General features: G+C 37.0%; 1 protein-coding gene across 4 annotated transcripts; it reads left to right on the forward strand.

The window, feature by feature from the left end:
• The first annotated feature begins 178 nt into the window (after positions 1 to 178).
• Positions 179 to 17,780, forward strand: LOC129922769 (uncharacterized). Of its 4 annotated transcripts, XM_056009861.1 has the most exons (11): positions 180 to 328; positions 2,251 to 2,339; positions 3,538 to 3,613; positions 6,772 to 7,062; positions 8,343 to 8,627; positions 9,639 to 9,932; positions 10,737 to 10,832; positions 13,520 to 13,556; positions 15,166 to 15,182; positions 16,471 to 16,530; positions 16,573 to 17,778. In XM_056009861.1, the coding sequence occupies exons 3-11, from the start codon at positions 3,562 to 3,564 to the stop codon at positions 16,674 to 16,676; spliced, it is 1,236 nt and encodes a 411-aa protein (XP_055865836.1). In that variant the 5' UTR covers positions 180 to 328; positions 2,251 to 2,339; positions 3,538 to 3,561; the 3' UTR covers positions 16,677 to 17,778. The 4 variants fall into 4 exon arrangements, with proteins under 4 accessions (XP_055865835.1, XP_055865836.1, XP_055865834.1 ...); XM_056009860.1 differs by having other exon boundaries at positions 179 to 328; positions 10,743 to 10,832; positions 16,471 to 17,780; XM_056009859.1 differs by having other exon boundaries at positions 16,471 to 17,777.
• The last annotated feature ends 181 nt before the right edge of the window (positions 17,781 to 17,961 follow it).

Consider the following 17,961-nt stretch of genomic DNA (forward strand, 5'->3'; position numbering starts at 1 on the left):
AGAAAGAGTTAGGTAGTTTTACAGCCATTGAATAGATTGTTAGTCCTGTCTTCTTTTTGTAAGGACATATTTCCCTTGTTATCAGTGGTTTAGTTAGCTTTAGACATGGTTTGAATGTCCTTGTGTTCTTCACTGTCTTTCCGTGTTTTGTGTGGAGGTATGATTTATTCCCCTTAGGGGGCCAGTCTCACAACACACACACACAACACACAACACACACACAACACACACACACAACCAGAACGTAATAATAAATTTCTTGGAATCGAAGTGTTTCTACTAACTGCGAACTTTGACCTACTTAATAAAAAATAAAGGAGCTTAAAAGGTAAGGGACATGATTTAAATTTTCTCAGTTAAATAATGCAATTAATGCTTTTATGATCTAAACCATTTCACTTTTAGTCGCCATATCATAAACATGCCTTATGTCTAGTCTCAGAAGTTCGTAACAGTATTAAGCTTTTAATATGCAACAGGTTGTAACATAAAGACTTTGTGATGGATTGCCCTACGAACGGGTATAGATCTAGACTAAAGAGTTAAAGAGACTAAATAGAACAGATCTTATCTTATATAATACAGACGTTACGTTCTACGCGTCATGTAAATTCGAAATTGAGTTTATGTGAAATGCAATACAAAAAAAAATGTATACTGTATATTTATAATGAAACTGTATTCTAAACCTGTTTGATCTATTAGTAATTAACAAAACATCTTAATGTTTGTTCGCTACAACGCCAGAACAGTTAAAGAGAACACAGTAATTTAAGTAAATATATTTAATACACGTCTTTAAATGCATCAGTTCATAAAAGCCTTAGTACTGTTTCTAATCAGATTCATTATATATTAAAGTAGGTAAAGCGCTTGGGTTTGAATCCAAATGAAAACTGATATTTTTAATTTCGGAAACTGAGTCCACCCAGCTCTAATGGGTACCTGGCATTAGTTGGGGAAAAGTAAAAGCGGTTGGTCGTTGTGCTGGCCACAAGACACCGTCGTTAACTGTGGGCCACAGAAACAGATGACCTTTACATCATCCTCCCTAAAGTTCACAAGGTCTGAAAGGGGAACTTTACTTTAGTTTAGTTGAGTAGTACACGAGAATGTCTTCGGATTAGCATATCATTGAAAGAGATATTAGTTGAGGCAAAAGACAGAAGAATGGAGAAAGAAGGACTACAGATCATCTGTGGGGCCCCAACTGTCCAAAAGACTAATGGTCATGATAGGATTAATCCTTAAATTGTACTGTTAAGAGACAATACATATCAAATGTTTGTTTCTGAATGTCGAAATGTCCAGAAATAATGTTTCCCTTTAATTAGTACATACGTTGTTTTGAAAGACCCAGACTTAGATTGATGTGTAAATAGCTTTATTATGTTAGTTTACATCTGTTTTATGCAATATGTGTTCTACCTATTATGAGTTTTATGCATTAAGGTTTGTGCTAAATACGTTACGTTTTGAAATCCGAGCCGCCAAACACATTGGCCACATGATCACTTGTGAGGTATCGGTTAGGTGTTGTTTACAATGTGTCATATTTTGAAAGTGTCGTGATTCTTCGTTTCGTCAGTTGTCAGTTAACAGCGCTACTAATAATTATTATTTATTGTTATATTTGTCCATCATGAACATACGGTGGCAAGACCGCACTACAAACAGCGATGTCCTTGCGAACGCCGGTATGGACAGTATAGAGGGACTTCTTATGGTCCGGCAGTTACGCTGGGCAGTGCACGTATCCCGTATGGGAGACGAACGTATGCCAAAGGCAGTCCATTTTGTTGAGCTTTAAGGTGGTCGACGTATCAGAGGCGCCCCACGGAAACGCTTCAAAGACCACTTTCAACTTTCCTTGGCTGACATAGAAGAGAGCACCTGGTTGCATGCGGCCTCAGAACGAGACAACAGGAGGTCACTCACGAAGTCCGCGGGATACACATTTGAAACCAAAAGAAAATCCGCTGCTGAGGACAAACGCAGACGGCGAAAAGAAAATCCAAATCGACCACCTATGAACAATGGTTATGCTTGCTTTGGGTGTGGCAAAATATGTAGGTCATAGCTGGGGCTGCGCAGCCACAGGAAATTCTGCACTCCACACTAATCTTCGGACTCGAAGACAAGCCTTATTATTACTGATATCTTTTACGTATTATTTATATAGAATTTCGACATAAAACACACTACACTAAATTGATTAATCTATAAAAGTCTTTTTTTCCTTCTTTCAAGAGTTGCGCAGATTTAGCTCAACTCTGGAGGACTTGTTTGATGCAATGATGTAGCAGAAATAATCTTGACCCAAGTGATTCCATGACACTGTAAGTTTGAACTTGAATAACACTTTGAGCTGAAAACATTTTTATTAAATTAAGTAGATGAACAAAAAAACATAACAACATAAAATATATTTAAAAAAAAAAAAAAAGTTTATACGAAATATAATTTTATCAATTAGATCAGTAATGTAACTAAATTTCTAATAGAACTAGACCAAATCGAGAATCATATATATATATCTTCTTCTTCTTCTTATCTTATATAATACAGACGTTACTTCAAAAAAGAAGATGATTAAGTCCTACGCGTCATGCATTTAGTCATGCATATTAAGCAATGACTTAAATTCTGCCAAGTCACTGGTTTTCCTGGCTAGCTCAGGCAACCCATTCCATGCTCTAATAGCACTAGGGAAAAAAGAGCATTTGAACAAATTTGTCCTAGCATATGGGACGAGGAATGTGCCTTTACATATATATATATATGTATATATGTATATATATATATCCAGCGCTTTTTTTCGTGTCGGTACGCACCGGTATGGCGTAGTGTCACCTTTTTCAATGTGTGGAAAACAGTATTACTTTTTTTGTATTTTAACGTTTATTATTAGTTTATTAGTAGTTAAAAGTTAAGCAATCCATCACTGAGTACCGGCACTTATTTCCTATTATTTTTACAAAAAAAGCACTGCTTATATCAATATCGCTATTTATTATACATAAGGAAAGTTGTCTTACAAATCTTGCTCTCTCTAAAGATTATTTTTTGGTGGGAGTAAGTTCAAAGTCAAAGAAATAAGAGACAGCTATTGGACCCAACGATGACATGCTAGCTACTGTCAAAAAAACAAAAAAATCTATGGCTATGTTACAAGGTCCTCAAAGTTCGCAAAGACTTTCCGGCAAGGGAACAGTACCGGGGAAAAAAGGGAGAGGCAGACAAGAGAAAGCGAAATAGACGGGCCTCCTAGTCAAAGACAAAAGACAGAGAGGAATGGAGAAAGATTGTGAACTGGTCGTGTGGTGTCCCAACGATCTAACAGACTATGGGATACGTAAAGGTTAAGGTGAAGTTTAGGTAGGAATAAAAATTCCACCCTAGTTTTTCATTCTTTTTCTATCAAGTACATGGGTCTACATATTTCTTTTTTAGCTATTCTTATCCCTAGACTGACGAGTTTGTTGACTTAAGCGTGAATGTATTCATGCATTTTTAATATTCTTTTTTTTTCTACAGTTTTGTTTCAGAGTAACAGTTCAAATGTTTAGAGTTTCGGTTGTACTGGTTATGGTCGTTTTCAACGTTTGTAAAGGTTTGTAGCACTATTTCAACGTTTGTAAAGGTTTGTAGCACTATTTCAACGTTTGTAAAGGTTTGTAGCACTACTTAAATGTCAAGCCTCCTAGCCTTACAATGAGAAAATAAATCCAATTTTGAATTTCTAAATGAAAAATTGCTAACTCTAAAGAATACATAAAAAAAAATTAAGTACAATTGCCCCTATCAGATTTTGCCATCAATTATAAATGAATGTAATTATATTTTCATAATTTAAGAGTCCCCCGCAGAAAAAGGTGTTGATCAGGCAGTAGTAGCGGAAAAAGAAATTTCAATTATTTAAGGTTACGAATTTCATATTATGCCTACTTAACCATAAGACGAGGCGCCAATTCGTAACAGCACAGCCAGATTGACTACATAATGGTGTTTCAGCGTTTCAAGTCTAGCGTCCATGCGGCCAAAAAAAGAAGTTTCCTGGAGCGGACATTGGAAGCGAACATGACCTTGTTATGAATATAATATCTTTAAACTTACACTTAAAAAAGGGAACAAAACATGGACCTACTGGGGTAAACTTTGACTTGGATACACTGAAAGACCCCCAAATCGCCATCATCTTTCAGGCATAGACAGGAATACGCTTTTGCATCCCTGAATATCTAGGACCAAAATATTGATATGAAAAATTGATAAGCTAAATAGAGCTATGACTGACACAGCTATGGGGATACAAAAGTGTTAGGTTAGCTGCTTCCGCGGTGTCTAATGCGAATAAAACAAACGGAGGTAACAGTCAACGAAATCCAATTACACCGGCGAAAGGGCTGAAATATCAAATTAAGTTAGTCGATGCTGATACTGAATGTCGAACAAGATGTTTTATAGTAGCGAAGGGAATAGTCGAATGTTAGTTAACTCTAAGTCAGCGGTTCTCAACCTTTTAAGCTCGGCGACACGTTTTAATATTCCCCCAATCTGCTGCGACACTCCCCCCCCAAAAAAAAATAAAATAAATAAAAACAACACACATACAGCAATAGAAGAGTAGACAATAACAATCCATATTTTCGATGGTCTTAGGCGACCCCTGGCAAATCGTCAATCGAACCCCCCAAGGGGGTCGCGATCCACAGGTTGAGAACCCCTGCTTTAAGTCGTCCTGGAAGTAGTCTGTTTACATCGGCTGATATTTCGTTCTGTCTCTAAAACCAATTCTTGTTTTTACTAGTTACGTCATTGTCTCTAAGTCAAAACTTTCCTTATTTCCGGAACAAATAACTAATTCCTAATCTTGTCATAATACACCAGCTTTTAGGACAAGCGACGAGAGCTTATGGCGAATAGTTGACTGACCCAAAATAGGCTTCAAATACAAAAGCATCAACCTACGAGTAGCTGGCTAGCATCTATACAAGCTTGAAACACCTTGAAGCTATCGTTTCAGACAAAGGAACCAAAACTGAACAAGTAACCACTTGAAAAGCTTAAAGCAATCACTGAAGATAAAAAACACAACACTAGACACTTAAATCAGGCTAATGTCCTTGTAAGCTTGAAATGTCTGGGCACATCAGCAGAATTAGAAAGATCCTTCAGGGAAAAGTACCAGGAAAAAGAAGAAGAGGCGGAGTGAGAAGACCATGGGAAGACAACATCAAAGAATGGAGACACTATGCCCAGGACCTCGCTGTAGACGCACTACCTTAGACCCTCTCTATAAAAAAAAAAGTAAAGTTCCCCTTTCAGAATTTGTGGTCTATAGGGCAGATGATGTAAAGGTCACTTGTTTCTGTGGCCTACGGTTAACGAGGGTGTCATGTGGCCAACACAACGACCAACCGCCGTTACTATTCGTCAATTAATATCAGGTACCCATTAGAGCTGGGTGGACTCAGAGGCGCCTGAAAATTCCGAAATAAAAAAATATCCCAGTCTTCACCAGGATTCGAACCCCAGGATCCCCGGCTCGGAAGTCAAGCGCTTTACCACTCAGCCACCGCGCCTCCTCGACCCTCTCTCTGGATGGAGAGAAAATCTCCGCTGCCACTCCAATGCCATACAACGTAAGAACGTTTTCTAATATGCAAACAGAAGCCTAAACTGACTAGCTTTAATGGGTGCACTGCAATTGAAAAATAAACAAAGACATATAAACCAATCACATTTCTAATGTTATTTTCTATAAATACACAGTTCTAATTTTTTCTTCCCCGCCCCTACTTATAGTAAAAGTTTTGTTGTTCTTTCATATCAATGTTAAGGCCCTCTCATATTCCACTGTGTAAGTTTACAGCGCTCCTCCAGGCCCCAAGCTGGCTAACAATGAGGGGCGAGAACAGATTTGTGTTCTATTGGGGGTGAGGGCGGGGTACTAATAGTCTGAGTTTGCTTTAGTAGGTAACCTGGTATTGATACGTACCTCGTTCACAATTTATGAACTATTGAATTCATTTATTGATCTTTTTTCGAAGGATGACTGATGGCAGGATATTTTGGTTTAGAAATGAAAATATATTTTTATCTGACATTGAAATTTAGTGGGAAGAATTTTAAATTTCTTGAATATGAGACTAAAATTTTCTCTTGTTTGATAATTTTTAAACTTAATGGTTTATGTGTCTTAAATCTTTTTTTAATTAAAAATCTATGATGTCATTTTCTCTACTTTATTGAATTCATCTTTAATTGATACACAACTGATCGAATTTGCTTAATATGTCTTGCTTATCACAATGTTATCTATCTTTGTGTCTAGTAATTGATAATTTATAACTGCTTCTGACTTCAGAGATGCTTTGTATTTTTTACAAGAAAGTTGGAGTTACCTTTTTTAATTAGATCAAGTGTTGATATGTTCATCTAAAATTAGCCTCATCGCAGAAGTCAACATTATTAACAATTTTCTCTTATTTAATAATTTTCAAACTTAATAGCTTATGTCTAAAATCGTATTTTTTATATATAAGTATCTTTCATCTCATTTTCTCTATTTTAAAATATTTACTTGATCTTGGCTTGATACAAAATGGATCGAGTTTGTTTAATATGTCATGCTTATCACAGGTTATCTAACTTTGTAGTAATTATGGATTTATGACTGCTTCTCACTTCAGAGATGTTTTGTTTCTAAAAAAGGTTGAGTTACTGTTTTTAATGAGACAATGTTTCGATATTTTCATCTAAAATTAGCCTCATCACAGAAGTCAACATTATTAACTTTAACGATTGGGAAAGATGATGGTGAGGAAGATGCAGCGGTGGACGAAAATGAAATATACAACGCCACGTGTACAGCGACAACTTTAAGTCATGTGACTTTATCGTGCGGTAACATAACGGAGCTAATGCAGGTCGATTACAGCCTGACTGCTGCAGTCGTGTTTACCAGAAACACGTCAGGGACGGATTGTAGCTGCACTGCTCATGACGGCAAAGGAAGTGGCGATGTACAGCTGGTTTCAAAGAGAATTACCGTCAGATGTAAGTCACTTCAGAGTCCAATCAATGTCACAACAAGAAATGTCAAATCTATCACATCAATGTAGACTAACTTTTGTCTTCTCACTGTCATATCGATGTCATGTTACTGTCATATCGATGTCATGTTACTGTCATATCGATGTCATGTTACTGTCATATCGATGTTATGTTACTGTCATATCGATGTCATTTGACTGTCATATCAATGTCATGTTACTGTCATATCGATGTCATGATACTGTTATATCGATGTCATTTTACTGTCATATCGATGTCATTTTACTGTCATATCGATGTAATTTTACTGTCATATCGATGTCATTTTACTGTCATATCGATGTCATTTTACTGTCATATCGATGTCATTTTACTGTCATATCGATGTCATGTTACTGTCATATCGATGTCTTGTTACTGTCATATCGATGTCATTTTACTGTCATATCGATGTCATTTACTGTCATATCGATGTCATTTTACTGTCATATCGATGTCATTTTACTGTCATATCGATGTCATTTTACTGTCATATCGATGCCTTCTCACTGTCATATCGATGTCTTCTCACTGTCATATCGATGTCTTCTCACTGTCATATCGATGTCTTCTCACTGTCATAACGATGTCATTTTACTGTCATATATTTACCTTTACCTATACCATAGTCTGTTGAACCATTGGGGCACCACGCAAGATTCGTCAACCGTCTTTCTCCATTCCTCTCTGTCTTTAACCTCGGATAGCTCTTTTAATGGCAGGCCCGTCCATTGTCTTGTTGTCATACCTTCGTTTTCTCTATCTGCCTCTTCTTCTTTTTCCTGGTTCTGTTCCCTGAAGGAAGTTCTTTGCGAGCCTCGAAGACCTTGCAACATGGCCATATCACTGTAACATTAAAAAAAAAATCACAAAACTGAAAATCATGAAACGTCTATTAACATGACAATAATCAATATTATGATATTTTTCGGGATACAAATATCTCTGTAAATAGTTCCACTTAAAACCTCCTTTTACTGAGTATGTTCCAATATGTCTCTGCCTACGCAATTCTACGCCAGGAGTGAACGACTTTCTCGCTAGCTACGAATCACATTTATATCGACGTCTTTTTCTAGACAGAAACAGGCCCGATATTCAAAAAGTTGTTTACCACATTTAAGCCTAATACAGACGAACATGCGCTACATTTGATGCCAGTAGATGTAATATATAAAATTCAAACAATTGAACAGCTTACTAATAGGAGAATGAAAGTTAACCGTCACACTTTATCTTTTCAGATGCAGCGTCTATAACAAGTTTTGCTACGGACAATTCGCATATAATAGATAACGGAAATTGGGGAGGCATTTATTGTGAAGCTGTTGGCTATCCACTGCCAAGAATAACTTTGTGGAAAGACAATAACATCCTGAAAGAAAACCCGAGCGGTAGTAGCCTTTCTTTCCGACAGCTCATGTCCTGTGCAGACACTGGGACATATCATTGTCAGGCAGAGAATGGGATATCTAATATGAACTCAACAGAAGTGATCCATACAAGAACCATACATTTATATGTCAGGTGTAAGTAGCATTAAGTACCATTCAAGTAACATGTAAGTAATATTGAGGTAAAATGTAAGTAATATTGAGGTAATATGAAGTAATGTTGAGGTAAAAATGAAGTAATATGAGGTAAAATGTAAGTAGTATTGAAGTAAAATGTAAGTAATATTGAAGTAAAATGAAGTAATGTTGAGGTAAAAATGAAGTAATATGAACTAAAATGTAAGTAGTATTAAAGTGAAATGTACCTAATATTGAGGTAGTAAGTAATATTGAAGTAAAATGGTTTTTTTTTGGGGGGGGGGGGGGTGCTTTCTTTTGTTATTTTTTATTGCTTTTACATGTTAGAACTTTTATTTTAAAAAAAATTTATATAAACAACCCCCGTGAACGGAAACTTTGCGAGAGATGTGACAAACGAGCATGTCGCAGCTACTTTCTGTGTAGCAATATACATGTATGATGCTTGGCTTACCTTCAATCTTCAAGGCAATGCCCTCTATTTTTATTTGAAGTTTGTTTAGATTTTTTTTTGGGGGGAGGGGGGCGGTGAGGAGGAAGGGAGAGAATCAATAAAAACATTTTTTACATTTGAAATAAATCAATAATGTCCCTTACTTTTATTCTATATTTTAAACCAAAACGGTTAGTTAAGCGCCCCTGAGTCCACCCAACTGTAATGGGTACCTGATTTTAATTGGGGAAAATAAAGGCTGTTGGTTATTTTGCCACATAACACCCAGATCGTTAACCGTTGGTCAAAGAAACAGATGACCTTAACATCATCTGCCATATAGATCTCAAGGTCTGAAAGGGGAACTATACTTTTTTTTTAAAACTTTTATAGATCTATGACTTTTGCTTTTCACATTATTCTAGTATATTCTGTAAAATTCAATCACTGATTAACTAGATACTAGATACCTACTGGGTCTGTTAAATATCATGCACTTCTAGAAGCTACTGGTATGTACATTTAGTTGTCATGCAATGAAATATAATTTTAAGTTATAAGTTTCAACATTGCAGGCTCACTGCAGTTTAGCTCCACTGGGTCAGTGCACAAGTTCACTCATAAACCCGGTGAGACATTCATCTCGACGTTTACCCTGATGGGCTGGCCTGAGCCAAGTGAGTTTTCAGTCTTGAAGTCAGGTCTAGTCTCGAACAGGTTGACTGTGCACTATTCCGTAGAGAAACTTCCGCATGGAAAAGTAGATCTTAAAATTGAAGAGCTGCAAACTTCTGACTTTAGCAAGCACACTGTTGTGATATTTCAGCATGGGTCTCCACTGCTGACCTACAACTTTGTCATAGAAGAAGGTAAAATTTAATGAATTCTTTCCTTATTCGATGAGAGAGTAATTTCTTACTCATTTCATGTGTCAATCTGTTCATGAATGTTAATCAATTACTTCTAATCCGGTATGTTGTTGGTTTTTCCGAGCTGATATTATATATATATATATATATATATATATATATATATACAGTGCTTATTTTTAAAAAAAAAAAAATATTGGTGCCGGCACTCGGTGATAAATTGCCTAACTTTTATCTAACTTTTAACTACCAATAAATTAATAATAAACTTTAAAATACAAGAAAAGTAATAATTCTTTCCCCATATTGAAAAAGGTGCTGTCATTAAAAAGCAGTGTATTCATATATATGTAGATATAGATAGATAGATAGATAGATAGATAGATAGATAGATAGATAGATAGATAGATAGATAGATAGATAGATAGATAGATAGATAGATAGATAGATAGATAGATGGATGGATGGATGGATGGATGGATAGGTAGGTAGGTAAGTAGGTAAGTAGGTAGGTAGATAGATATATAGATAAATAGATAGATAGATAGATAGATAGATTAGATAGATAGATAGATAGATAGATAGATAGATAGATAGATAGATAGATAGATAGATAGATAGATAGATAGATAGATAGATAGGTCGGTAGGTAGGTAGGTAGGTAGGTAGATAGATAGATAGAAAGATAGATAGATCCAGAAAGAGAGAGACAGATAGAAGTACAGAGGAAATGAATGAAATAGTTTTTAACCTACTTATGTCTGAACAAAAGTCTTTTAACATTTTCTAAATTCCATATTACAGACACAGAAAGCAGTAGACCTAGTGTAAGCGTCATTGCTGGAGCTGTTGTCGGATCTGTTTTTCTTGTGACCACACTTTTTGTTATCGTGAGACTCAGTAAGTATTTTATTTTAACTATATCACCTTTTTATCCATACATAACAAAAAAATCAATTATTCATGAGTAGTGCAGAAAGCAACAAGACAACAAGATACGAATCTATAATACAAACGTTAATTCTGTCCTTCTATACGGTTCAGAAACTTGGAGAGTCACTAAAACAAATATGGAAAAGCTCCAGACTTTTGTTAACAGATGCCTACGCCGGATATTAGGAATTAGGTGGCCAGAAAAGATAACTACTATCGATTTGTGGGAGAGAACTAGACAAAAGCCCATATCCCAAGACATCACAAAACGAAAATGGAGCTGGATAGGATACACCCTGCGAAAACCAGCTACCAATGTTGCAAGGCAGGCACTTGACTGGAACCCACAAGGAAAGAGGAAAGTGGGCAGACCCAAACAAACCTGGAAGAGGTCAGTCATCAGTGAAGCTGAGGGTACTGGAATGACAAGGGAGCAGACGAAGAAAGCTGCTCAGGACAGAGTTCGGTGGAGAGGTGTGGTTGCGGTCCTATGCTCCCCTGGGAGTGCACAGGATTAAGTCAGTCAGTGCAGAAAGTTAGATTTGAATTCCGTCTAGTAGAGATAGCCTATAGAAAATCTTAGCTCAATCCCTGGAAGTAATTTAAAAGAGAAGTCATTTTCTTTTTGGAAGGAAGTTGGCAGGTGACATACTGAGTCATTCACATACATGCACACCCACAAATATATATATATATGTCTTAGAAAGTTGAATGAGGAATGTGCCTTTATCTTTGTATTGTTTTGGTAATCAGTGTTTCATGTAGAATAGCTGCTTTATATTTTAGTCTCTTCCTGGATAGTCTCTTAATGATTTTACTAAAGGTGTAACTCAAATCGAATGTCAATATACGTTTATATATATATATTGACACCTATCCCTTTCATATTGACATGCGGTGTAAAGATCATTTGTTTCTGTGGCCCAAGTGTGCCAACGACCAGTAAATGTCAGGTACTCATGGAAGCTGGGTGGATTCAGATGCCAAAAAAAAAAAAAAACTACGGTCTTTACTCGGATTTGATCCCGGGACACTCTGATTCAGAAGCCAAGCGCTTTACCACTCAGCCACATTGGCATAGACATCCGTATTTATAAAAATACTTTGAAAAATACTGAAAAACAATTAAGTACAGTTTCTACTTCTGATGAGGATACGCAATAATGGACACTATTCTTAACAATTGGGACGTTGCGTTCTGATCTTTGACATCCTCGCTGGGAAGTTTGTTTTTTCTGTAAGGTTCTAAATGTGAACACTGACCACTCCCTAAGTGACATTTTTTTTTTAAAATCATATAACTCATTATTTTTTTTAAATTAAAATAATGCATGTTATGTCCCTTTGACAATAAATATTAATGAGTCATTTCTCTATGCGGGATACGTGCCCTGCCCGGGTGTTTCAGCTTTTTTGAAGTTTTTCACGACGTTTTTGTGTAGTGTTAGTGATTTCCATGTCCAGTCTAGATATACTATATGTCTGTGGTCTGGGTCTATAAGCCTCACATTAGAATTGCATAACCAGTACTTAAAATCTGCTAGATTTATACTTTCACTAAACCAAGATTTTCTTTGAGAGACGGGGATTTGGGCGGGGGTACAAAAAAATTAATCTATCATTCGCTAGTTATTGAGAGCAAAATAATTGCTTTATAAGTTGTATAAAGGATATATTGTCTATAAATATTTTTTACAATACCTCTATTCATGTCACCTCTTCATGGAACCTAGATGGGTGGGCGGACAACTGACCTTAACAGCTGTAACGATTTTCCTACACATTTAATTATTGATATAAGTCACTAAGACAGCAGAGAAGCAAAAATCTTATACAGGCAAAAACCAAAAGGCAGGCGACCCAAAGGCAGACCCCGAATGCGATGGATTGATGATGTGGAGGCAGATCAGTTTGTGGTTAGGGCGTGGAGACGAAAGGCCCATGAGAGATCTGAATGGAAGGATGTGTTGAAGCAGGCCAGAGCCCCCCATGGGCTGTAGCGCCACTTGGATGGATGGATGGATGGATGGATGGATGGATAAGTCACTAAGAAAAAGATTCTAGCTGGTTGGCCACATGGGGACAACTCTAGTTCGATCGAAATAATTTTTCCATGTAAAAAATAAATAAATGTAAATTTGGCTGTAGACCAAAATATAGGTCTAGAGCCTACACTAGTTAGCTGTATTACCGTAATTATGCGATAAGTTAGTAAATTTAAAGTTGCTTCAATCTTATAGTAGTTTAAAAGCGTTGCTTATATTTTTACGTAAATCTAATATACATTACATCTTATCTTATCTTATATGATACAGACGTTACTTCAAGACAGAAGTAAATCTAGACTAGACCTTAAGAGTTCTAAATCAGGACTTAGGTCTTGTATTAGATCTAGATGTCCATATAATACACATAAACCAATAAATTATAACACAAATGCACCTTCCTCGCTGGACGAATCAAAACTGCATATTTTCTAGCAGCTGAGGGTTTCACGGGTTCAATACCTGAATTGCACCATTTTTTTTTTAAATTATTATTTTATTATATTTGTAGTTCAATAATGGAAGTATTGTTGTTTTAAAAAATATATTTAGAAAAAAGTTTTTCTTTTTCTTTTTTTAATTTTTTAAAAATATTGTTCTCATTTACAGGTATGTCAATCTGTTGTAAAAGGAAGAAAACAATTAGGTATGGAAAATTGTGAACTTGTTGCATTTTTTTAAAATTGTGTTTACAGAATCCAAAAGTTCTTTACATGAAGAAGAATGGTGTCTATAGTTCAAAAGGTGTCTTAAGATGTAAAAATAGAGTTGGACAATTTTAAGTCGGTCTACGAATTTTAATTTTAGTGTTATTATTATAGCTTTTATAGCTTTTATATAGCGCTACTTTCATGCTTATAGCATGCTCAGAGCGCTTTGGTCCAATCTCATTTGTGTATCTAGGAGTTGGTTTTCCGTGCTGCCTTTAGGCGCTCAGTAAACACAACTCTGCCCGAGTCGGGTGTCGAACCTCGAGCCTCCTTCTAGGTAGCCAAGACAAGCCAAGTTCAAGCGCACTTGGCCTCTCGATCACGCTTCCCACCTAAATGTTAGCTTTTCTAAGCGAAATAAATTAAATCTAAGTTTCCTCTTTCAGACCTTGCGCAGATGGTTTAAAGGTCATCTGTTGCTTTGGTCAAAGTTTGACGTGCAGGGTGTCATGTGGACAGCACAACGACCAACCGTCTTTACTTTCTCCAACAAAAAATCAGGTACCCATTTAATTTGGGTGAACTCAGGGTCGCCCTAAAAAATCTCAACATTCAAAATCCTAATCTTCACCGAGACTTGATCCCAGGACCCCGGTCCGGAAGCCAAGCGCCTAACCACTCAGACACCGTGACCCCTTTTTAGCAAAATCAGTGGGGATCAATTATCTAATTAATGTTTTATGTATTATTTTAAACAAATGTTAGGATGCAAGGTTCTTCACATGTCCTTCGATTCTAAACTTTTTCTCGCTTCGTTTATCAGCTTAGAGTTTAGAGTGTAGGTGTGTCTAGTAAGTTCTGTTTAGTGTTTCTTAATGATAAACGACACCATGTTTGTTTGTTTGTTTGTTTTACATTGTTTCGGATGTCCCTTTAGAGCTGAAGATAGTTTACTTCTTAGTCCAAACCTCCCGCAGGACGACGGGGGATGGGAGCGGGTAGGGTTTGAACCCGACACTATCGATAAATCCTAACGACAGTCCAGCGCGCAAACCGCACGACCAGGCAGCCATTACAAAATAGTCCAGGCCTGTAAACAATGCAGCTACAGTTTACTACAGAAATGGTGCACAGTCGAGTCTCTGTCGCTTCTTGGCGTTGTCCTAATGCCAACGGAGTAAAATAATATATAAACAAACTTAACCCCAGTATCCGTGACCTCACTAAATGTCAAAGTCTGTATAAAAAATAGTGCGTGTCTAAGCCGAATATATGTACAGAATATTGTCTTAACTATTGGAACACAATTTAGAGAGAAGTATTGAAACACACATTTTTTAAAGTTTAGTTCTTTAAATAGTAGATTTATAATAATAATAAGAAGAAGAAGAAGAATCTTTATTATCTGTAAGGAAATTTGTCTTACAATTTGTGCATTACACTAAAAACATTATAACCGTAGAAAACCAAAATGTACAATCACATCAAACTTACTCATAATTTACATGTGAAATGTCTATATCAGATAGCTTATATATAATGATAGATCACGATAGCTCATCATAATTTAGACATGCTTTTATTTTTCTGCATGCACACTTACAGTGATCCAGCCATAGAAGGTAAGTATTCAACTAACAAAATATATAAAATCCTTTTTTAACATAACAAGGCTTATCTAAAGGGGAATAACTCCGTCCTTAAAAACTATACCTATCAATAATTAACAGTTTATTTCCCTTATTCGATATCAAAATAATTAATTACCAATAATTAGTGGGTAATTTGTAAAAATGTTTGTTTGTAAAATGTTTTACATGTTTCGGATGTTCCTTCAGAGTTGAAGATAGTTTACTTCCTAGTCCAAACCTCCCGCAGGACGACGGGGGATGGGAGCGGGCAGGGTTTGAACCCTCGACCGTCGATAAATCCGAACGACAGTCCAGCGCGCAAACCGCACGACCTGGCAGCCATCCATTTGTTATTGATTAAAGCATGATTGAATCAGAGGCGCCTTAAAAATGAAAAAGCCCAATCTCCACAAGGATTCTAACCCGGGACCCCTCATTTCGAAAGCCAAGCGATTTACCACTCAACCATCGCGCCTCCAAAATAGAAAAATTAGAATAGTTTTATCTATCATTTACTTCATCAGGCAGGCTTACATATATTCTATAGAGTCGTTTACTCCTGTAGCAGTAAATCTTTGTTACTTTGTACGTAACACAATTTTGTCAGTGCAAGTCTTCAATTATGTACTAGAAAGAGGTGGTATCCAAGGTAAAAGAAAGAAATGGAGAAAGAGGGTCAACAGATCTTGTGGGGTGCCCCAACGGTCCAATTAAATTAGCGAAAACTGCTGATTCCAGACTCCAATTGCCTATTTTGTGTACACAGACAGCCGCTAAGAGAGAGGGGGAGGATATGCGCATGAAGTATGCCCAAAAACATTCTACCGTAGCAGGCTTTCATCCTAATCCAGCGGTTCTCAACCTTTTAGGCTAGGCAACCCCTTTTTACAACCCCCCCCCCCCCACTCTGCCGCGACCCCCCCCCTTCCGCATACACACACAGCAATAGAAGAAAGCACCAAAACAATTCATTTTTTTCGATGGTCTTAGGCGACCCACAGGTTGAGAACCCCTGTCCTAATCTCAATTGGAGATAAGCCATAGTTGTCATGATATTATACAACTGAAAGTATCCTACCAGAGAACAAAAACGTTCGACCTGGGGCAAGGTATTTTATTGGCGCCCCCCTCCCCTCTTCCATTTTCCATGAACATCACATAGAAATAAGACAGCGTGTAACACCATCCGGAGGGAGGCGCCCATTGTCCCCCTAACGTCGCCTCTGCATCCCAAAAATTTGGCTCCTTAAGATTAATATATTTTGTTTTATTATTCTAGAACCAGGGAGAGAGAATGGATCTCACTTGGCGTCTGAGAGTTCTTACATTCCATCTGAAGGTTCCTACAATGCGACTGAGAGTGATTACATTCCATCTGAAGGTTCCTACAATGCATCTGAGTGTGATTCCATTCCATCTGAAAGTTCTTTCCTCTCACCTGAAACGCCTTATATACCATTTGAGAATGAAATATCAAGATTGTAACAGTAATCGAAAACATGAACATTGAATGAAAGATGTTTTAGCTTCATGTATATTTTAATGTGTTCAGTAGATGAATGTTCAGAAATCTCTCAACTATAGTCGAAAGCAGAAAGTGTCTTCATCAAATACTTTGGTTTAACTCAATTGAACACAGATCTAGCAGTTGGATTGGCCGGTTGGTGCTAACTGGACTCATTTTATAGCAGTTTTGAGTAACAAGTGATATATACCCTTTTTTAATTGAAACACACATCTCTAGCAAAACGAAAAAATGGTTTAAACAAATTGTTTTATGCTTTTGTGTTTCTTGTGGTTTAAAGACATTTAGCTCTTGCTTCTGTACCATGAGGACAAAGTTTGATTTTTAATTATGAAATGAAGGTTATTGTAAAGTATTAACCTGGCGATTGATAGGAAAATCCCCCTAAATTGCCCTAAATAATCAGCAACTATTGGGGGCAGTTGAGTAGCTAAGAATTTTCCAAGACGGGGTGCTTGACCTCTTTGGGGCCACTGCATTTTGACATTCGACAAGATGACACGAAATAATGGTGTAATAGTTAACGAAAAAACAAATTTATTTGGAAGCCCCCTCAATTGAGAGCCCGAGAGATTTTCAAATTCTTCCCCCTCCCCCACCATAGCTACGCCAGTGATGGGGGGTTGGGTTCCTTTAATTTTTTTTTCCTGAACCCTATCTAGATGATGGAGTCACCTGTGATATCTACGCCTGGTGCCCTTGAGCACAATTTGGGCATTGATCGATGCGGTGCACATCTCGAGTAAATATCTACAGGACCATTTGGGTACTTAACATGTGGACCTATGTATATCTTTTTTTTTTTAGGATAACTCAGCTTTTTTAGCTTGTGACATCAAACTGTCGTGCAACTTTAATCCTAGGAATGCTTGGGCTTTTGCTTCTTTTCTTTTTTGGGGCTCTGTCTCTTTTTTGGGGCTCTGTCTCTTTTTTTGGGCTCTGTCTCTATTTTGGGATCTGTCTCTTTTTTTGGGCTCTGTCTCTTTTTTTGGGCTCTATCTCTTTTTTGGGCTCTGTCTCTTTTTTTGGGCTCTATCTCTTTTTTGGGCTCTGTCTTTTTTTTTGGGCTCGGTCTTTTTTTTTTTTTTGGGGGGGGGGGGGGGGCTCTGTCTCTTTTTTTGGTCTCTGTCAATTTTTTTGGTCTCTGTCAATTTTTTTGGTCTCTGTCAATTTTTTTGGGCTCTGTCTTTTTTTTTGGGCTCTGTCTTTTTTTTTTTTTGGGGGGGGGGGGGGGGGGGGGGCTCT

Source organism: Biomphalaria glabrata, chromosome 14 (genome assembly GCF_947242115.1).
Source record: "Biomphalaria glabrata chromosome 14, xgBioGlab47.1, whole genome shotgun sequence".
NCBI lineage: Eukaryota > Metazoa > Mollusca > Gastropoda > Planorbidae > Biomphalaria > Biomphalaria glabrata.

What these genes read in the sequence shown, in the direction of transcription:
- LOC129922769 (XM_056009859.1), top strand. Translation starts at nt 3,562, where the DNA reads ATGTTTAGAGTTTCGGTTGTACTGGTTATGGTCGTTTTCAACGTTTGT. An exon ending in CGTTTTCAACGTTTGTAAAG is followed by an intron (nt 3,614 to 6,771) that starts GTTTGTAGCACT and finishes ATCTAAAATTAG; the next exon opens with CCTCATCACAGAAGTCAACA. An exon ending in CAACTTTGTCATAGAAGAAG is followed by an intron (nt 9,933 to 10,736) that starts GTAAAATTTAAT and finishes TCCATATTACAG; the next exon opens with ACACAGAAAGCAGTAGACCT.